This window comes from Heterodontus francisci, chromosome 2 (assembly GCF_036365525.1).
Source record: "Heterodontus francisci isolate sHetFra1 chromosome 2, sHetFra1.hap1, whole genome shotgun sequence".
NCBI lineage: Eukaryota > Metazoa > Chordata > Chondrichthyes > Heterodontiformes > Heterodontidae > Heterodontus > Heterodontus francisci.
Window position 1 is genome coordinate 166,354,702 of NC_090372.1, and position 20,701 is coordinate 166,375,402.

Here is a 20,701-nt window from a genome sequence, read left to right on the forward strand (position 1 = left end):
GCACCCGAAAGATAGCCCGACCAGGCAGAGAGCCTGATGCTATGTCCACCGGACCCTTCCACCAGATATATAGCACAATTAGGTAGAGAGCCCAGCATTGTGGGCCAACAATGACCTCTGCTCCCCTCCTCTTTCCTTATCCACTGCTCCCCATGGCTGCCTTCCTGCAGTGTCACTGAGGCCTCGCCTCGGTAATGCCACCTTTAAAATGCCGGGAATCAGAAGGCACATGGTCCCAGTTCACTGTCGACAAAATTTTATAAACCCCATAAAACCATGCCCTATGATAACTGGCTGTTCAGCAATTTAAATGGCTGTCCCGTTGCGTTGGGGGCGACGATGCCACTTCTGAGCTTTACTTCCAGGACTGATGTCATGAGGTCGGGTTTCTGGGCAAGTGCGTCCGTTCCAATTTTTTGGCCCCCACGCCTCCACTCCTGCTCCTTGTGGCCGCACAAAATTCAGCCTGCTGTGTGCAAGAGACGATGGAAAGCAAGAGTACAGGGTACAGCATGTGTGAGTAGGAGGAGAAGGTGGTGGAATGAAGTGTACTACAGTCATTGTAGGATAGTGAAGAGAAGTGCGAGAGGGGAGTGCCGTGAGTTGTGAGGCTGGAGGTACTGTAGGTGTGAGGGAGAAATTGAGGTGAAGGTAACATTCTTATTTTGATAATTCTGATGAGATTATTAAACTTCTTTCAGCAATGCAGCCAAGTCCTTCAATTGACCTAAAACAGAAAATGCTGGAAATACTCAGCAGGTCAGGCAGCACCTGTGGAGAGAGAAACAGAGTTAACATTTCAGGTCGATGACCTTTCATCAGAACAGGTCAGAGAGGGGAAGGTCGGGGGTATTATGAATATATGGCAAGGGTAAGATTAGAAGAATGGATGGAGTCAGAGAGAAGTGTAGGGGAAGAAATATCCAGAGGGGCATTGTAACCCCTGAGTTGCTAAAGCTTGTGACGCTTCACACCTGAAAGGAAGACGATGAGACGGCGGCATTGTGGTAATGACACTTAACTAGTAATCTAGAGGCCCAAGCTCATACCCTGGGGAAAAGCAAATCCCATCACAGCTGCAGGTGCAATTTAAATATAGTTAATTAATAAATTTAATTAATTAATAGAAAAAAAATCTGGAGTTGAAAGCTAGTCTCTGTTATGGTATCATTGATTGCCGTAAAAACCCATCTCGTTTACGAATACCCTTTAGGGAAGGAAATCTGCCATCTTTACCTGGTCTGGCCTACATCTGACTCCAGACCCACAGCAATGCAGCTGACTGTTCCCTCTGAAATGGCCCAGCAAGCCACTCAGTTGTCAAGGGCAATTAGGAATGCACAGCAAATGCTGGCCTTGCCATCAATGCTCACATCCTATGAACGAATTTAAAGACAAAACACTTGTGTGTTAAAGCTTCAGATGAAACAAAACTGCAGACCAGGACAGCTTTGAGTGAGAGTGAGTCAGTACTACTGAAGATAAAAGTTGAGAGTGAGCACATGGCATCAAGAATGACTCTTAGGATGCAGTGAGAACAGCGGTTTGAGGAATACTGAATGTCTAGGAGATATCTGTAATCGTGGACGAATCTGAAACACAAAGGGCTGCATTTTATTGTCTCGCTGGTCTCGGTGGCGAGCTTTTTAAAATTTGTTCATGGGATGTGGGTGTCGTTGGCTAGGCCAGCATTTATTTCCCATCCCTAATTGCTCTTGAGAAGGTGGCGGTGAGTTGCCTTCTTGAACTGCTGCAGTCCATGTGGGGTAGGTACACCCACAATGCTGTTAGGGAGGGAGTTCTGGGATTTTGACCCAGTGACAGTGAAGGAACAGTGATATAGTTCCAAGTCAGGATGGTGTGTGGCTTGGAGGGGAAATTGCAGGTGGTGGTGTTTCCATGCAACTGCTGCCCTTGTCGTTCTAGGTGGTAGAGGTCGCGGGTTTGGAAGGTGCTAAGGAGCTTTGGTGCATTGCTGCAGTGAATCTTGTAGATGGTGCACACTGCTACCAATGTGTGTTGGTGATGGAAGGATTGAGTGTTTGTAGATAGGGTGCCAATCAAGCAGGCTGCTTTGTCCTGGATGGTGTCGAGCTTCTTGAGTGTTGTTGGAGCTGCACCCATCCAGGCAAGTGGAGAGTATTTCATCACATTCCTGACTTGTGCCTTGTAGACGGTGGACAGACTTTGAGGAGTCAGGAGGTGAGTTACTCGCCGCAGAATTCCTAGCCTCTGACCTGCTCTTGTAGCCACAGTATTTATGTGGCTGGTCCAGTTCAGTTTCTGGTCAATGGTAACACCCAGGATGTTAATAGTGGGGGAATTCAACGATTGTAATGCCATTGAATGGCAAGGGGAGATGGGTAGATTCACTCTTGTTGGAGATGGTCGTTGCCTGGCACTTGTGTGGCGCAAATGTTACTTGCCACTTATTAGCCCAAGCCTGGCTATTGTCCAAGTCTTGCTGCATTTCTACATGGACTGCTTCAGTATCTGAGGAGTCACGAATGGTGCTGACCATTGTGCAATCATCAGCAAAACGTCCCTACTTCTGACCTAATGATTGAAGGAAGGTCATTGATGAAGCAGTTGAAGATGGTTGGACCGAGGACACTACCCTGAGGAACTCCTGCAGTGATGTTCTGGAGCTCAGATGATTGACCTCCAATAACCACAACCATCTTCCTTTGCGCTAGGTATGACTCCAACCAGTGGAGTGTTTACTCCTTGATTCCCATTGACTCCAGTTTTGCTTGGGCTCCTTGATGTCATACTAGTTCAAATGCTGCCTTGATGTCAAGGGCAGTCACTCTCACCTCACCTCTTGAGTTCAGCTCTTTTGTCCATGTTTGAACCAAGGCTATAATGAGGTCAGGAGCTGAGTGGCCCTGGCTGAACCCAAACTGAGCATCACTGAGCAGGTTATTGCTAAGCATGTGCTGCTTGATAGCACTGTCGATGACACCTTCCATCACTTTACTGATGATTGAGAGTAGATTGATGGGATATTAATTGGCTGGGTTGGACTTGTCCTGCTTTTGGGTACAGGACATACCTGGGCAATTTTCCACATTGGCGGGTAGATGCCAGTGTTGTAGCTGTACTGGGACAGCTTGGCTAGGGGCGCGGCAGGTTCTGGAGCACAGGTCTTCAGTACTAATGCTGGAATTTTGTCAGGGCCCATAGCTTTTGCAGTATCCAGTGCCTTCAGTTGTTTGTTGATATCATGTGGAGTGAATCGAATTGGCTGAAGACTGGCACCTATGTTGCTGGAGACTTCCGGAGGAGGCTGAGAAGGATCATCAACTCGGCACTTCTGGCTGAAGATTGTTGCACATGCTTCAGTCTTATCTTTTGCACTGATGTGCTGGGCTTCCCCATAATTGAGGATGGGGATATTTGTGGAGCCACCTCCTCCAGTTAGTTGTTTAATTGTCCACCACCATTCACGCCTGTATATGGCAGGACTGCAGAGCTTAGATCTGATCCATTGGTTAAGGGATCTCTTCGCTTTGTCTATTGCATGCTGCTTACGCAGTTTGGCACGCAAGTAGTCCTGGGTTGTAGCTTCACCAGGTTGACACCTCATTTTGAGGTATGCCTAGTTCTGCTCCTGGCATGCCCTCCTGCACTCGTCATTGAACCAGGGTGGATTCCTCGACTTGGTAGTAATGGTAGAGTGGGGGATATGCCAGGCCATGAGGTTACAAATTATGGTTGAGTACAATTCTGCTGCTGCTGATGGCCCACTGCGCCTCATGGATGCCCAGTTTTGCATTGCTAGATCTGTTCAAAATCTATCCCATTTAGCACTTTTAATTTAAAAATAAAAACAGTCAGTTAAACATCAAAGCCCGTCTTCCACCACCCCTCTCCCCAATGATCAAGGAAGATATTTATTTCCCTATCACCCCCCTGAAAAACCATTTTCGCCGGTACCGGCCTTTCACCCCCAAACTTTATAATCTGTGCCCTTCAACCGCTTGCCACCATCCTCTCAGCCTAAGGGAACAGTTTTCCCTGCTCCCCCGTCCTTCCCACCCTGAAAATTTCACTCCTACCCCCTCCCTGCCAGTGTCACGCCTTGGAACTCCGAACAGAGTTCCTAAAGTGCTAGAGTTCCCGCCAGCAGCCAGAATATCAGCTTGGGACAGCCATCGCTACAAGGTAAATCATTATTATTTCATTGTAATATCATTTGCATATTCAGACGAAGGCTCCACCGCCAAGCGGCGGGGGGCCGCACTGAGGCCTCGCCGCTGCCGCTAAAATGCGGTGGGGCCTTCTCGGCATTTGGGATATATACCCTAGGATATATTTCAAAATCCCTACCTACTACCCACGTGTAGCAAAAAAAGCACAGGCATCAACTGCAATTTTCCATTATGTGCTGGCTGCACTGGAGGACTCTCAGAAAACTACCCTCTGTCTTAATTTCTTAATATTAATATATTTTATTTCAAAACTTGCACAAATTTGGAAGCCTATTCTTCTGCATATTAGAACCCATTTGTTATAATTCACAGGCCACTTTTGTGACAAAGTAAATCATTTCTACTTTCTATTGATTTTAATGGCTGAAATATTGGGGTGCCATGAGTTGGATGAACTGAACTCCATGCCCAGTTCTCTAATCTAAGAGCCTCACTTGACACAAGCTATCAGGAATGGATTCTTGCAATGTTGGGGCCAGTGTTTAAAAGTAAACATTATCTACTTGAAATGTTGGCTTCCCCTAAAATAAGAAATAAAGCAATACATAGCAATTATATTATATTGTATTCTATTCTACCAGTATTAGCCCAGCGGCAGGTGGGTCTGTGGCCACAAGTGGAGCCTGCCAAGCAAACCTTGTGCTTGCCAGCTCGGTTGGAGGGTTGGGGGGGGCGGGGGCGGTGTGGGGGGATGGGGGGAGGCCCTCGTTCAAAGGCACTTGGTGCCTGATCGAGGGACCCGCCATCAGGAAGGGAGGGGCCTGCTAAGAGCCCCTGCCCTTTCTGCTAACCCCCACACAACCCCCTCCCTCATGACTCCCATCCCGTGAAACTCCTTCCACCAGGACTCATATGTGACCTGGGTCCCTCGACAATCCTCTGCCACCGGTGGGTGCATTACCAGCAGCAGCCACTGCCTCCGCAGTGACACTGCTCAGTAAAAGAGCTGATGGTCTCTGATTGGCCAGCAGCTCTCAGCAGGTGGGAATCTATTGCCGGGGTCCTTCATCCCGGGGAAGGCCTGCCGCTGTCCACTTCAGTGCCTGATTGGCACATAAAGCAGCAGGCCTTCCCCAGAGAAGGCAACGCTGGGCTCTCGCCTGCTTTTCAGCTGGTGACCAAGATCCCCATCGCCTCCATAAAATCCCTTCAGAAGATCCAAATTGCTCTTTCTCAGCTTGGTAATGTTTGGGAAATATTTCTCTCTTCCAGGTATACAGTATCGGAGAGCATGGAATGCCCTTGTTGATGTGGTCAGTCGCTGGGAACAGGGAGGACAAGTGGATTTATGCCAATGTGATTGTTTCCAACAACAATCCATTTGAAGTTGTGTTTGAAGCTGAAGTGGGTGGAGATGACCTCACAGATATCGCAATTGATGACATCTCTTTTACACTGGAATGTGTTGCTGGAGGTACTGTACTCTTATGACCAGATGAGAAAGGTGTCGAGAGGTCCTTCTCAGCCTTCACCAGGCCTTACTGTAACAGGGTTTAATTTTAAACACACCATGTTTTTAGCTCCCCTTGGTGAATCCTTGTTCACCGCTTTCCATTTATGAGGCAAAGAAACCAGTACAAACAGGCTTTCTTAGGTTTAAAGAAGAAAAGTTAAAATTTATTAAACTTAAACGCTAATTGGTTAACGCCTATGGATACACGATGCGCCCCATGCTAGCATGCATATGCGATACATTCATGCAAATATAGACAGAAAACAGCAGAAGAAAAATAAAGTGGAAATGTTTGAGGCAATATCTGAAGAGTTTTTGTTATGGTTCTTCGAGCTCACTGTAGAGTCCTTGATTGCAGGTAGATCTTGATTTTCGTTGGGGCCCAGTATTCTTCTTAAACCTTGTTCGCAGTAGGAGACTTTTCTCTCTTGGGGTTCATGTGTCTTCAATGGATTCAGAGGCTTGTGAGAAAGAGATGGGACCAGACAGTCCAGGAGCAAACAGACACCCTGAGTTCAAACTCTCTGTGGGCAGTTCAAAAGAAAACCCTGGAACAGCCAGGTAGTCATGTGACCAGCTGGTCTAACCAGTGCTGGCCCTTGTGGATTGTATCCTCCTTAGCAGGCCCTGGAATGCACATCCTCACCTTCGATGTCTGTTAGTATGCAAATGCTTTTTTTCCAGCCACGGCTGATCTGTTTAACAAGTTTTATCCTCGCTCCAACAACAGTTAAAAATCAATGTTCATGACAAAATTGATGTGCCTCATTCTTCGCAGTTAGGGGCCTAACAATGACACCTCCCCACCCAGTGGAATGAAATGTGATTTGAGAAAAGCACATTTCATTGAAAGGGTCAAGAGAAAACTATACAGAAAAGAAATGCATTTCTCTCATTCATTCACAAATCCTAAAACTTATTAAAATTGCCCCTTTTTTGGCATCCCAATAAACATGTGGTTCTTTTTTGGGGAAGTTTCACTTCCGTTTGCCCATTTCCATGGCTGTCTAGGGTCTTTGTTCCTGCTGAGGTCTGAAAAGTGGGGTGGGGGTGGGGTTTGATTTAATTAGCCCTAAGCTGGAATTTTTTTCTCTCTCTCAGGAGAGTCAGGGCGGCACAGTGGCGCAGTGGTTAGCACCGCAGCCTCACAGCTCCAGCGACCCGGGTTCAATTCTGGGTACTGCCTGTGTGGAGTTTGCAAGTTCTCCCTGTGTCTGTGTGGGTTTTCGCCGGGTACTCCTGTTTCCTCCCACCACCAAAAGACTTGCAGGTTGATAGGTAAATTGGCCATTATAAATTGCCCCTAGTATAGGTAGGTGGTAGGGGAATATAGGGACAGGTGGGGATGTGGTAGGAATATGGGATTAGTGTAGGATTAGTATAAATGGGTGGTTGATGGTCGGCACAGACTCGGTGGGCCGAAGGGCCTGTTTCAGTGCTGTATCTCTAAATAAAAAAAAAGTCAGTAGTGGGCATATCTATCCTGAACTGTCTTTCAGTGCTTTGCTGAGTCATGCAAGGGCTTTTGACTTCAGGGGATGGGTGGTTTTCTTTGGTTCTGTCTGTGGGGGAGGATTCGTTGCGAATCTCCCCTTTGTCCCAGAGGACGCTCCTACCTGCAGCTATTTGTGCAGACTCTACTGCACTCCCCTGTGGCACTTCAACTAGGTGAGGCATCAACTTCATGGTTTCTCTGCCCTCGAGAGGTCTTTCTTTATCTCTGCAGGTTCCTGTAAATGCTGTTAGCAACTCTGGTGGGGTGCTTCTTGTGTCTGCATTTACGTAGGAGGATGTGGGGTCTAACGTTTCAACTTTTTTGGGGTTGGCTGACCAGACAGTAGGGGATTTCATCTGGAATTCCTCCAGGATTTCCTTTAACCTGTCCTCTTGGTCATATTTCCCCTTCCCTGTATAACCTTTTGCCAGCTTTGTGCTTGCCTGTCCCTTTTTGTTCTCGGCGGGGGTCCCTTACAGTTCACCAGCCCTCTGCTGGAGGCTCCTCCTAACAGGACCCGGGTGCAGGTTTCACTGTAGGTTCGGTTTCCCCTCAACCTGGCACATGTGGCAACTCCTGCAGTACTCCACCACATCTTTGTGGAGTTTTGGCCAGTCAAACTGTTGTCTTATGCAGTCTTTGGTCTTTCGTATACCGGCATGTACAGCCACTATAGTCTCAATTTCTCTCCGGTACCTCTGTGGCACCACTAACTGGTGAACTACTGCCCACCCATTGCTCTCAGATCTGTGAGGAGAACTCCATTTCCTCATCAGTACCTCATTCTTTAAATAGTAGCAATCATGGACTCCCTCTGCTTCATTTTCAGACTGGGCAGCCTGTGCTAACTCTTACAATACTGGGTCAGCTCGCTGAGCCTCACCTAGGGAAAATCCATTTAATTCATTCCCTGGGTCTCCTAACTTTCCAAAGAAAGTCTTGGACAGACAGACCTCATAGTCATCTGCCTACAATGCCAATGCGGTCTCCTCTGAGGGAGCTGGTTTGATCATGGCCTGATCCACGACCCATTCAGGGAAACTGGGTCTGTCTTCCGCCACTGCCCTGTCTCTCTGACCTCCTGCGGTCTTTCTTTCACTACTGGGGGGCAACCACCTTCACCCTCGCCAGATCATTATCTAGGAGCAGGTCATTCCATCCACAGGCAAACCAGGGACAATCCCTATAGTCACTGGTTCCAAAACTAGGTTGCATTCTAGGTGCACCCGGTGTACAGGTACAGGCATATACTGCCCTCCAATACCATTTGCCACCATTTTGGTGTTCACTGCACTCTCTGGGGGAAAGGTCAGGCCTTTTTCCAGTAAAAGGGATCTAGTGGCCCCTGTGTCCCTGACAATCACTATGGGCTTGCTTGCCCCACTTGAGGGGTATTGGTTACTTTCCCTTCGGACACAGAACCCTGATAACCCACAGGATGTCTATTAAATTTTCATGAACTTGCAGTGGTAGACTTCCTGGGTCTCACTCTTACTGCAGTTAAAGCCGTAGCTTATTCTGCTGTGCTTTACATCATGTTTCCGTCTTCACTGAGCGGGTGTACCCTGATTAACCCTACAGGTTTTCCCTTTAGTTTCCAGCAGTCAGCTCTTAAATGCTGTGCTTTATTAAAATGGAAGCACGCAGATCTCCGAGTCTCGCTTTTTCTCACAGCACCTTCCTTTTTGGCTAGAGGAGGGCCTCTGTGTCTCCTGCTTTCCTTTCTGTCCCAGGACTGCTTGGGTTCCTATCACCTTCCCACCCTTTGTCCCTTTTGGATTTTTGGGGGTGACTGGGAAAGGTTCTCCCCTGGGAAACCTACTTATAAATTAAAGCAAACTCATCGGCCAGGACGGCCGCTTGCCAGGTTGTCCAGACCCACTGCTCCTCTACATGGGTCTTTATGGAGAGTGGGAGAGAGTGTTTAAATTCCTCTAATGGAATCACTTCTCTGAGATTCTCATAGCTGAGCTGTACTTTAAGAACCCTCAGCCACCGGTCAAAAGCAAGCTGCTTACTTCTTTCAAGCTCTAGCTAAGTTTGATTGGCTTTCTTCTTGAGGGTCCTAAACTTTTGGCGATAGGCTTTAGTTACTAATTCATATGCCCCGAGGATAGCATTTTTGGTCAGTTCATAATTTGATGAACTCTGATCTGGCAACAAGGAATAAACCTCACGGGCTTTTCCAGTTAGTTTGCTTTATAGTAAAAGAGGCCAGGTCTCAGCTGGCCATTTTAGCTGCCTTGCCAGCTTCGCAAAATTCTTCTACATCCTCCTCATTGAATTTTGGAATTAGTTGAGCCAGTTTTAACAATTTTGTACCCAACCTTGAATTATGCTCCTCCATATCGCCATGCTTTCACTGGAGTTACTCTGTCGCCCCCTAGTTAACTCAAGCCACTTCAACTCTCTCTCTTCGCATTCCTTCCGGAATATTCTTTCTCTCTCCCTCTCCTCAAATTCAAGTTTCCTCTGTTCCAATTGTATCTTTGCTAACAATACCCTGTTGGAGTCTACTTCTTAACCTGTTTCTGCTTCTTCAGATTCAAGGGAAAAATGGTTGGCCACTAATCTTAGGAGTTCAGACTTCCTAGCTTTGCCACGTACAGTGATCCCACACTGTTCTGCCATTTTCCTCAACTCCTCCATAGACAATGCTTTTAACTTATCCCATGTTACTGCACCCTGGCCTGGAGAGCTACTAGCTTCAGTTGCATACATGTTAGTATTCAAGCACACCCAACCATAAGAAAACCTGTATTGAAATCTTGCTCTTTTTTGATTGGGAATAATTTGGCTTTCCGCTTCCAATTTTTCTTGTTTGTCTGTGGGTCATTCCCGGACGCTAGCACCCAAATTTCTGTTCTGACCAGGTGCGAAAGGTGTCTTGGGGTCCCTCTCAGCCTTCACCTAGTTTTACCGTAACCGGTTTTAATTTTAAACACACTGTATTTTTAGCTCCCCCTTGGTGAATCCTTGTTCACTGCTTTCCAATTATAAAGCAAATAAACCAGCACAAACAGGTTTTCTTAGGTTTAAAGAAGAAAAGTTGAAATTTATTAAACTTAAACTTAAACTCTAATTCGGTGAATGCCAAAGGATATATGACATGCCCCACACTAGCATGCATACACGATGCACATGTGCAAGTAGACTTTTCTCTCTTGGAGTTCATGTGTCTTCAGTGGATGCAGAGGCTTGTGAGAAAGAGATGGGACCAGACAGGAGAGAGATCTTCTCAGTCCAGGAGCAAACAGACACTCTGAGTTCAAACTCTCTGGGGCCAGTTCAATAGAAAACCCTGAAACAGCCAGGTAGTCATGTGACCAGCTGGTCGAACCAGTCCTGGCCCTTGTGGATTGTATCCTCCTTAGCAGGCCCTGGAGTGCCCTTCCTCTCCTTCGATGTCTGTTAGTATGTAAATGTTTTTTTCCAGCCACGGCTGATCTGTTTAACATGTCATTTCCTCGCTCCAACAACAGTTAAAAATCAGTGTTCTTGACAAAATCGATGTGCCTCATTCTTGGCACGTGGGGGCCTAACATGACAGTACCATGAAACCCACTCTCTGTGTACATTAATGAGTGTCAGCAGTAGCACAGAGAGTTTGCTGCCAAGAGACACTTACCCTCTTATCATCTTTTAACCTTTTTTTTTGAGACAGCCACAGGTTCTGTCTCCATTCTAACCTTCAATTAGACTCTACTTCAATGGATGAGTTTTCAAATTAACTTTTAGGCTGCCACTAGATCCAAAGATTCCAGTCTGCCTGCACTGACCAGTTAAAAAAGACTTCAGTCACAATCTGCATCATTGAAACAAATTCCATATTACAGTAATAATGGGAATTAAAATGTCAGGAGTAATTATAATTTAACTGCCATACTAATGTTTGCAGGTCTGCAACTGTAATGTAAAAGTGTAAAAAAATTCTAGATATTTTTCTCCCTTTGATTTCTTCAATAATTCTTCTCAAGAAGCCAGTGCCTCTTGTTGAGGTATGGTTCCACAGTCACTGACTGACTTCCTGTATCTTACTCAAGTGGTCCTTTTTAAGCATGTCAAACAACCTATTCAAGAACGTGATTACCACATACAGTCTATAACATTGTCTGCAACTGCAGCCTCTCATGGGACTACCATTACTTGTAGGTCATTGAGAGTATGTTGTTATGATCGGGTGAGAAAGATATCTAGGGGTTCATCTCAGCCTTCACCTAGTCTTACTGTAACAGGGTTTAATTTTAAACACACCATGTTTTGAACTGCCCCTTGGTGAATCCTTGTTCACCGCTTTACAATTATAAGGCAAAGAAATGAGCACAAACGGGCTTTCTTAGGTTTAAAGAAGAAAAGTGAAATTTTATTAAACTTAAAACTTAAAATTCTAATTCAGTTAATGCCTACGGATACACGCCGCACCCCACACTAGCATACATATGCGATAGGCACATGCAGATAGGGACAGAAAAGAGCAGAAGAAAAGATAAAGTGGAAAGGTTTGAGGCAATATCTGAAGAGTTTGTTATGATTCTTCAAGCTCACTGTAGAGTCCTTTTGTAGGTTAATCTTGCTTTTCGTTGGGGCCCAGTATTATTCTTAAACCTTGTTCGCTGTAGGAGACTTTTCTCTCTTGGGGTTCATGTGTCTTCAGTGGTTTTCTGTTCCGTGAGAAAGAGATGGGAGCAGACAGGAGGAGAGGATATCTTTTCAATCTAGGAGAACAGAGCTTTCTTTGCCAGTTCAAACAATGTCTCTACAATTATAATTCCCCAAGTTGGCTAGCAGGGTGGTCATGTGACTGACTGGTTTGACCAGGTCTGTTCTGTGTATTGGGAGCAGGGGATAGCTCCTTTGTTCCAACATTGTCTGCTAATATGCAAAAATGTCCTTCCAGCCTGAGGCCTGCAACCCCTTGTAATAGGCCTTCTCTTCCCAGCAACAATTTGAAATTTAATGTCCATGTGGCAAAATTAATGTGCCTCATTCTTGGCAGGTGGGGGCCTGCATGGCAATGTGAAGGGAGATTTTGTATCAATCCTGTTAAAAAGGCTTATTTATTACAATTATTTTCAGGCTTGCAAAAGCTGCTGAATGTGCTGATGTTGGTAAGTCTGGAGCTTGCACAATCAGGCATTGTTGGAATTCAGATTTTGCTGTGGTCACTGTGAGCAGCTTTAGACGTTATTAACTCAGCTACCTATTGCTTATGCATATACAGTAATTACTGTTGTCCTTAAAATTTCTGCTGCATTTCTGAAAAAAATGAACCGTCACTTTCCTAATAGTGCTTTTTAAAGATCCTTAACTCTGCTCACTCCACTTCTTCATTGGCTCTCGGTGTGAAATAGCACAAGAGAACCCAGTTGGCATTTGTGTCAGCAATCTTTTGTGCAATCATTTTGTCCTGAACAAGCAACATCTCTGAAAACAATAACAAAGGAGACACCTGGTACTGTTGCTGGTCTATAAATGCTAGTCACAGATTCAGGTGGAGTCCCTATCAGTGAGCTCACCAGTGAGCTGTACACCCACCCACCAGTGCTAATCCATAGCTACGGGAGCACTCAATAGGGCATTCACAACTAAGACATAGACATTTACAACACATGGAGAAAACACATTAAGCATATACACAGCAAGTACACAAAACTGCATCAAATTAATTCATCTTCATATCTCTTGCAGTCTGTCATTCTTTCACTATTGCCAAGAATAACAATATCCCAAATAAGGAATATTAATTCATTGGTTGAAACTTACATTAAACTTTTAATGGAAAAATTCCTGCAGCTAACTTCTGTGTGTGATTCTCATGTGAATGTATGCATAAATGTGTAGCGTATTTTTAAAAATATTTTTACATATGTTACAACCAGGTGAGAGAGTTGTTTAGGGGTTCCTCTCAGCCTTCACCTGGTCTTACCATAACAGGGTTTAATTTTAAACACACCATGTTTTTAGCTCCCCCATAGTGAATCCTTGTTCACCACTTTCCAATTATGAGGCACAGAAACCAGCACAAACTGGTTTTCTTAGGCTTAAAGAAGAAAAGTTGAAATTTATTAAACTTGAACTTTAACTCTAATTCGGTTGACGCCTATGGATACACGACGCGCCCACTCTAGCATGCATATGCAATACACACATTCAAATAGAGACAGAAAAGAGCAGAAGAAAAATAACGTGGAAAGGTTTGAGTTAATATCGGAAGAGTTTTTGTTATGGTTCTTCAAGCTCACTGAAGAGTCCTTGATTGTAGGTAGATCTCTCTTTTCGTTGGGGCCCAGTATTCTTATTTGCTGTAGGATACTTTTCTCTTGGGGTTCATGTGTCTTCAGTGGATTCAGAGGCTTGTAAGACAGAGATGGGAGCAGACAGGGGAGAGATCTTCTCAGTTCAGGGACAAACAGTCTTTTCTCTGGGGCTAGTTCAAAAGGCCCTGAAACAACCAATTAATCATGTTACCAGTTGGTCTAACCAGACCTTAGTAGTCTCTGGAATGCTCCTCTTACACACAATACCTGGAGATCAAGGTCCATTGTGGGTTGAATGTGTCAGGAAATGGTCCCTTGTCCTTCCAAGCACTGTCTGTTAATATGCAAATGTCTTTTTCCAGCCATGGCTGATCTGTTTAACAAGTCATTTTCTCGCTCCAGCAACAGTTTAAAATCAATGTTCATGACAAAATTAATGTGCCTCATTCTTGACTGGTAGGGGCCTAGCATGACACTTAGATCGGGGTTAGATTGTTAAGTATAATAAACTCACCTCTTTCTTGTATAACTCAAGAAAACCTGTCCGATTGGTTCTTTCATGGTCACATTTAACGGTAAAAGGTAAAACACACACTAAGGTAGTAAGCACATCCACTCTTTGAAAAAAGGAACAAACCCTATTGCAGTCAGATAAGAAGAAGGGAAAGAGGGGAGGCTGTGAACCCCTCCTCACCTGGCCTAACACTATGTAGAAAATGAAGTGTTAGTCCCATGAGTATCTGAAAGGCCCCTGCAGCTAACAGGATGCTGTGGGATTGACAGTGAGGTGGGGGAGTTGTGGGGTTGGTGAAGGGGACCATCTATGAAATTGTAGATAGTTGACTGTTCCCTGAATGTCTTCCTGTCACAGGAATCACAACTTCAGTGGTGAGTCTCGGCATCTTCATACTATACATAATAGCTGGACCTTATTGTGGTACACCTCTTACCTTGGATAGAATTAGTTTGAAGTCATATGCCTCCTATGCTTCCTGTATTCTGGATCCATACTTCCTCTTATTACTCCTACCTCGCTACATTATATATACCAATGGATACCTAAAAAGAGATAAAAGAAAAGTTAAAACTATTGAAGGATAATGCATTTATAAATGGGTCTTCAGCATTTGTAAGTTGTTAACAATGGAACACACCAAACTTCTTTCCCTGTCTTCCAAATTCCTCAGATTACCAGGTCCTAGAAATGGGCCACTAACTGGTTAGGTCACCACTACAAACGGTGATTCTGCCATTGGGCACAACTCACATGGGACAATTATTTGTGAGCACTGGTGGGGTAATTAGGGGCCCAACCAAAATTCCCTATAAATGGTCGTTTGCACCAGGATGGTCTTATCATAGAAACAAAGCTTACATCTGGAAACCTAAGTTGTTAGGGATCGATTGAGAATGATGCTTCTATAGTCAAAGTGAAATAATGCGCAATTAGTTAATGTATGCATGGACCTTGTGAGCTGTTGCTACTAATTAGTCTATAAGCACATAGGGTCTGCATGGATTAGCTAAAAGCAGCTTTCGCGTATTAGGTGGCTGCAGTTCCAATCATTTTTTCTTTACTTTTTGTCATTTTATTTCCTGCTGTTCAGCATTGTCTTCACTGAACCCAGGACAATCTCTAATGTAAACAGCAGGGCACTAACAAGGCACTGTAAACATTGCAACCACAGAAAAATACAAGGCCAGATCCACTAAGAATTTCATCAGTCATGGATGCTCCCCTGTGCTCAATCAAAATGGGTTTCAAGGCAAATAGCACAATGCCAGCATAAAAGCTAGGATATTTCATTAAGTATTCAGTTAAATATTTTTTTCATGTGTTCTGCAGTCTTAATGAAGCCATGACATGAAATGTAAATAAATACTCCAGCATACAAGATACACCTGGTCAGAAATCACAGGGAGAAGGAATTAGACAAAAAATCTGTCAAAGACCTCCTCACTCAATTTTGCAATTCCCACACAGTTAATTGGAAAATCTACCCTCAGATGTAACATTGGCACTATCTGTCTTATGAGAAATTCATTGTAGTTACAACTTACACATAGTGCGTACTCTGACTGTTTGTAACCTCAAATGGCAATTGGAGTCCTGAAGTCCTAATTTGCTTATTAAAAGAGGCTTATCCCCTAAAACTGGCTGGCACTTCCGGCACTCAGTGATAGTCCCTTTTCAAAATAGCGGCAGCCTTATTGTTGAGTTAACGGAGCAGTAAGGCTACCAAGCCCATTTTGGATTTGTTACTGCTCCCTTAGTGCCAGGAGATCACAATCAACCCCTCTGTGTGGGAAAAAAAGGTTTCCCTGACCTCTGTTGCAAATCTCTTAACCTTTAAACTTGTGTCTATGGCCCCTCTTTTGTGGAGGGATATCACTCCCTCAATATCCAGAAAGTGAGGTTATTTTGATTTTTGGTGATAATAGTGGCGCCATCGACCGGATTGCCTGTTCTACATCTCTCTCGATTAAAGTCAGCGGAAATAAAAATCGGGAGAGATGTATAACAGTGGCTGTATCGATAATAGCTGTTTTATACTTCACCCAAATTCAAAATTACCCCTTGGGTTATTATTGAGCATGTTAATCTCTATCTTCCCCAACTATCTGGTGAATGTTTTTTTTAGTAGTTGCTGGGGAACACAATTTAAAGAAAATATTTAAATCCAGGACAGCTTTACAAACACAAAAGCTGTGGATGCTGGAAATCTGAAATGAAAACAGAAAAAGCTGGAAATACTCAGTAGGTCAGGCAGCAACTGTAGAGGAACAGAGTTAACATTTCAGTCGATGACCTTTCATCAGAACAGTTTTCCTTCCTCTCGTAGGACCACTTCCACCTCTACCAGTGACCTGTTCCCCAGATACATTTCAGTGCCTGCATGTGCGGGAATGCATCCCACAATCATGGAAATGTGACGGTGAAGAAGACTGTGCAGATGGGAGTGATGAATTAAACTGCCCGACTATAATTTCAGGCACCCCAGCTCCCCAGCATCAATGTGAAGATAAAGAATTCCAATGTTCTAATGGAGAATGTATTCCATCATTGCTCAAGTGTGATGGAGTCTCAGACTGTTCTTCTGAAGAAGATGAATTTGGCTGCTGTAAGTCTCATTTATTTGTCATTAAGATGTATTTTTAAGACACCATGCAGATGTTGCTACTAAGTTAGAGCTTTCTTTCAGTTCTTTCAAAAGCAAACTGGCACTGCAGACATTGTGGCCTAGAAACTTACCGGGTGTAAGGAATGATCCCTGTGCCTGAATGGGTAGGCCCAAGGTGCACACAATATTGGACCTCATTTAAATGAGACTGGCAAGTTGCGGACAGCTGCTGGTCTTTGCAGGAAGCTTGCTGCCTTTTGAATTTCATGCCATTATGAATCCCAGGCCATTAAAGGGGAAGTGAATGCAATTAGGAGGGGAGAGGGGAGACTGGGAAAGGAGGAAACATTTGTTCTTAGATCTTATAACACTAATATCTCTTTCCTTTTTGCATGAAGAATATGCAGTTCCCAGGGCAAAGGAGTGGAGAAAGGAACTGAGATCCATGATGCTCTGTCTCTGCTCTCTTTACATTTCCCGGGGATTTCCGTCGGGGATTGGGGCTAAGGGTCGTGGGGGTTGGTGGAGAGATGGTGGATTGCTTGCATCTGCAATAAACACAGGTATAGAAATTACTTGCAAATTAGGGGAGGGGTCTAATGGCATCTAGGAAGGCAAGTTGGGCACCCAATTTGACAGAACCATTGGGTCTTTGGGGCTGGAGGCCTTCTGATGCTACTTTGGATGGCAGATTGAGGGTGTTAACAGCAAGAGTCATTCCACTACTGTAGACCTCTCAGATGTAGGGCACTGGCTGTGTTTCCATTTCCATTTCCATTTCTAAGCATGAATTGGGTGCTGGTGACACACAAGAGACGTGATAATGACCTGAGTTCTGAAAATACTGGTGAGTTATAATATTTATAGTACCCCAACGGTTGTATACCTGCTTGTCTCTGGGTGGGCAGTGGGGTGCCAAAAGAAAGCTTCTAAAACACTTTTGTATGGCGTAGTATCATACCAGCTGATACACTCACCCAATGCCCACTGAACTATTGCAAAGATCTGTAACTAACTCTTAAAGAATATGGCACACGTATACTCTGCGCTTTATTGATGCAGTCCTGGTCCTCATAAACATTTATATATCTTTTGCTTAATGAGCCTTTAAAAATACAGTTCAATTGAATATTTATGCTATTCACCTTTCTTTCTGAATTTTTGACAATACCACTCTAACAAAATCTGCAAGGAACAAATTTAAATACTTAATAGTGTATCTCTGTGTCAAATGTAATTCATTATTGGACAGGTAACTTTACTTGAATTCTTTCTCTGTTGAATCTAAATAGCAGCCTGGTTGCTGACTTGCTACCAATCTTTCCCTCCTCTGCATTTTGCTATCTTAGTGAAAGATCTATCCAATTATAGATTCATTACACTCTACTGTTTCCAGATGGTATCATTCATACAATTTTTTCTAGCCAAGCAGGTTGTAACCCTCCTAATATAAATACACAAAATTGCATTTTATAAAGAGAATGAAAGACATCATCAAAACACAGATAAACTCTGAAAGATTAGCTCATAATGGCACTTCTGCAAATAATGAGCCACATTACCTCACAATATATGATAGCAATCAAGCGATAACAAATATCCAAAAATGGTTCTTCAGAAAACAGAAACAGAAATATTCCAAGCAAACAGTCGTTGAGTTTGCTTGTTACTGCTGTTCCATACAACACAAACTATTGAGATCATATAATTTCAATTGAATTTTACTTGCCTCGTCCTGTCTTAATGCCCAGCTCCAAACAAACATTTTTTGGAGGTCTCATTAAAGTAATTAGGAGGCTGACAAACTATGGAGGGATTTGAAGGTGAATTAGACAAATGAAGCTATGAAAGCCTGTCAAGGATGCAGGCAATGAAAGTGTGGGTGAAACGCCAAGCTGGAGCATTCTGAATGAGGTGTGGTTTATTGAGAGCAGAAGTGAGGAGGCTGGCAGAGAGTTTTCCAGAAATAATGGAATGGATTAGATTTTCAACAGGCATAGGGGAGAAAGAAGAGCAGAGGCAAGTACTCTTTCCGAAAAGAAAAAAAGCAACCTTGATAATGGTGATGGATAAAGATGTAGAAGACAAATTGAGTTTGATGTGGAGCAGTACGGCAAGAGATCCACCTTCAGCTTAGTCTGAGGTGGCAGTTGAGAAGGTTGATGAGTAGAGATTAAGGCATGTGGTTTTGCCAATGTTTACCTGAAAGAAGTTTTTGACTTATCTAGGGCTTAATGTCAGATAAGTTGGCAATAGTCCTGAATCAATGGAAGAGATGTAAAGGTAAAGCTGAATATCATCACTGTTCATCTATAAACTGATGCCAAGCTTCTGACTCGTATCATCAAGAGACAGAGTGCAAATAAATGAATAAGTTGTAAGATATCAAATCTTAGGCAGGATAGTTAATGAAAGCATAAAGGAGAACACAAAGGGTTAAATGATTTGAGAAAATGAGGGAAAGAAGATTCTAAAAGTAAAGTTAAATGATCTTGAACAGATAATAAGAAACAAGAAAAGAAAATTGAAAAGTCAATTGTTATGGCTATTAAAGAAAATGATTTTCTTGGATATATATTAAAGAAAGAGTAGGATGGGTGAGGTGACAGTGAAAAAGGAAAACCTACTAAGCGTCTTAAGGATTTCAACCATGTCTCCAAGGAGGACAGTAAAGTGATCAGGAAGGCATCTTAATTTTTGGTGGAATGAGTACTCCCCAAGTTGAAAGTCATTAGCAAACTGGATCATTTTGGAATTTTATGATAGCTAAAAATAAAGCAAAGCATGAGAAGCGGCAGCCAGAATTATTGACAGGCTCAAGGAATACAGAAGGACTAAGAAATCACTAACATGATTCTACAGGATACAGGTGTGATCCTAACAAATATGGAGCTTTGACATGAAACCTAGAAGAGAGCAACACTCAAGACCGTTATAAAGTAGTAATTAAAGGTCATCCAGTGAGAATTAACACACTCAATCAAAACCAGAAATAAAAACAAGAAATGTTGGAAATACGCAGCAGGTCTCAATGCATCTGTGAAGAGAGAAGCAGAGTTAGCGTTTCAGGTCAGTGACCTTTCATCAGAACTTTCAGTCAAAACCAGTACCAGTACCATGGAGTAGAGGAATATGGACTTGTTGCCAAGGCAGTGTGGAAATGAGAATGTTTGAGTGAGTCTTGTACATTACTTTAAGGTCAGTTCAAGCAGTAGACTAAGACAGCACATATTGAAATAAGCATTTAAAAAAAATTCTTTCATGGGATGTGAACATCGCTGGCTAGACCAGCATCTGTTGCCCATCCCTAATTGCCCTTGAGAAGGTGGTGATGAACTGCTTTCTTGAACGGCTGCAGTCCATGTGGTGTAAGCACACCAACAGTGCTGTTAAGGAGTGCGTTCCAGGTTTTTCACTCAGTGACAGTGAAGGAACACGATATAGTTCCAAGTCAGGATGTTTTTTGGCTTGGAGGGGAACTTCCCATGTGTTTGCTGCCATCGTCTTTCTAGGTGGTACAGATCACTGATTTGGATGGTGCTGTTGAAGGAGCCTTGATGAGTTACTGCAGTGCATCTTGAATATGGTACACACTGCTGCTACTGTGCGCTGGTGGTGGAGAAAGTCAATGTTTGAGGTGGTGGTTGGGGTGCCGATCAAGCGAGCTAATTTCTCCTGGATGGTGTCGAGCTTCTTGAGTGTTGTTGGAGCTGCACTCGTCCAGGCAAGTGGAGAATATTCCATCACACTCCTGACTTGTGCCTTGTAGGTGGTGGACAGGCTTTGGAAAGTCAGGAGGTGAGTTACTCGCCGCAGGATTCCAAGCCTCCGATCTCCTCCTGTAGCCATAGTATTTATACGGCTACTCCAGTTCAGTTTCTGGTCAATGGTAACCCCAGGATGTTGATGGTGGGGGATTCAGCAACTGTAATGATGTTGAATGTCAAGGGGACATGGTTAAATTCTCTCTTGTTGGAGATGGTCATTGCCTGGCACTTGTGTGGCACGAATGCTACTTGCCTCTTGTCCGCCAAAGCCTGAATATTGTCCAGGTCTTGCTGCACATAGATATGGACTACTTCTGTATTTGAGGAGTCGTGAATGGTACTGAACACTGCAATTATCAGCGAACATCCCACTTCTGACCTTATGATGGAGGG

General features: G+C 43.8%; 1 protein-coding gene across 1 annotated transcript in view; it reads left to right on the forward strand.

Annotated features, from left to right (window-relative positions):
* The window catches only part of malrd1 (MAM and LDL receptor class A domain containing 1), a 449,626-nt gene that overhangs the window by 370,734 nt on the left and 58,191 nt on the right, over window positions 1–20,701 (forward strand). The window contains 2 exon segments of the mRNA XM_068053300.1: window positions 5,427–5,628; window positions 16,263–16,541. Coding sequence (XP_067909401.1) covers window positions 5,427–5,628; window positions 16,263–16,541 — 481 coding nt within the window.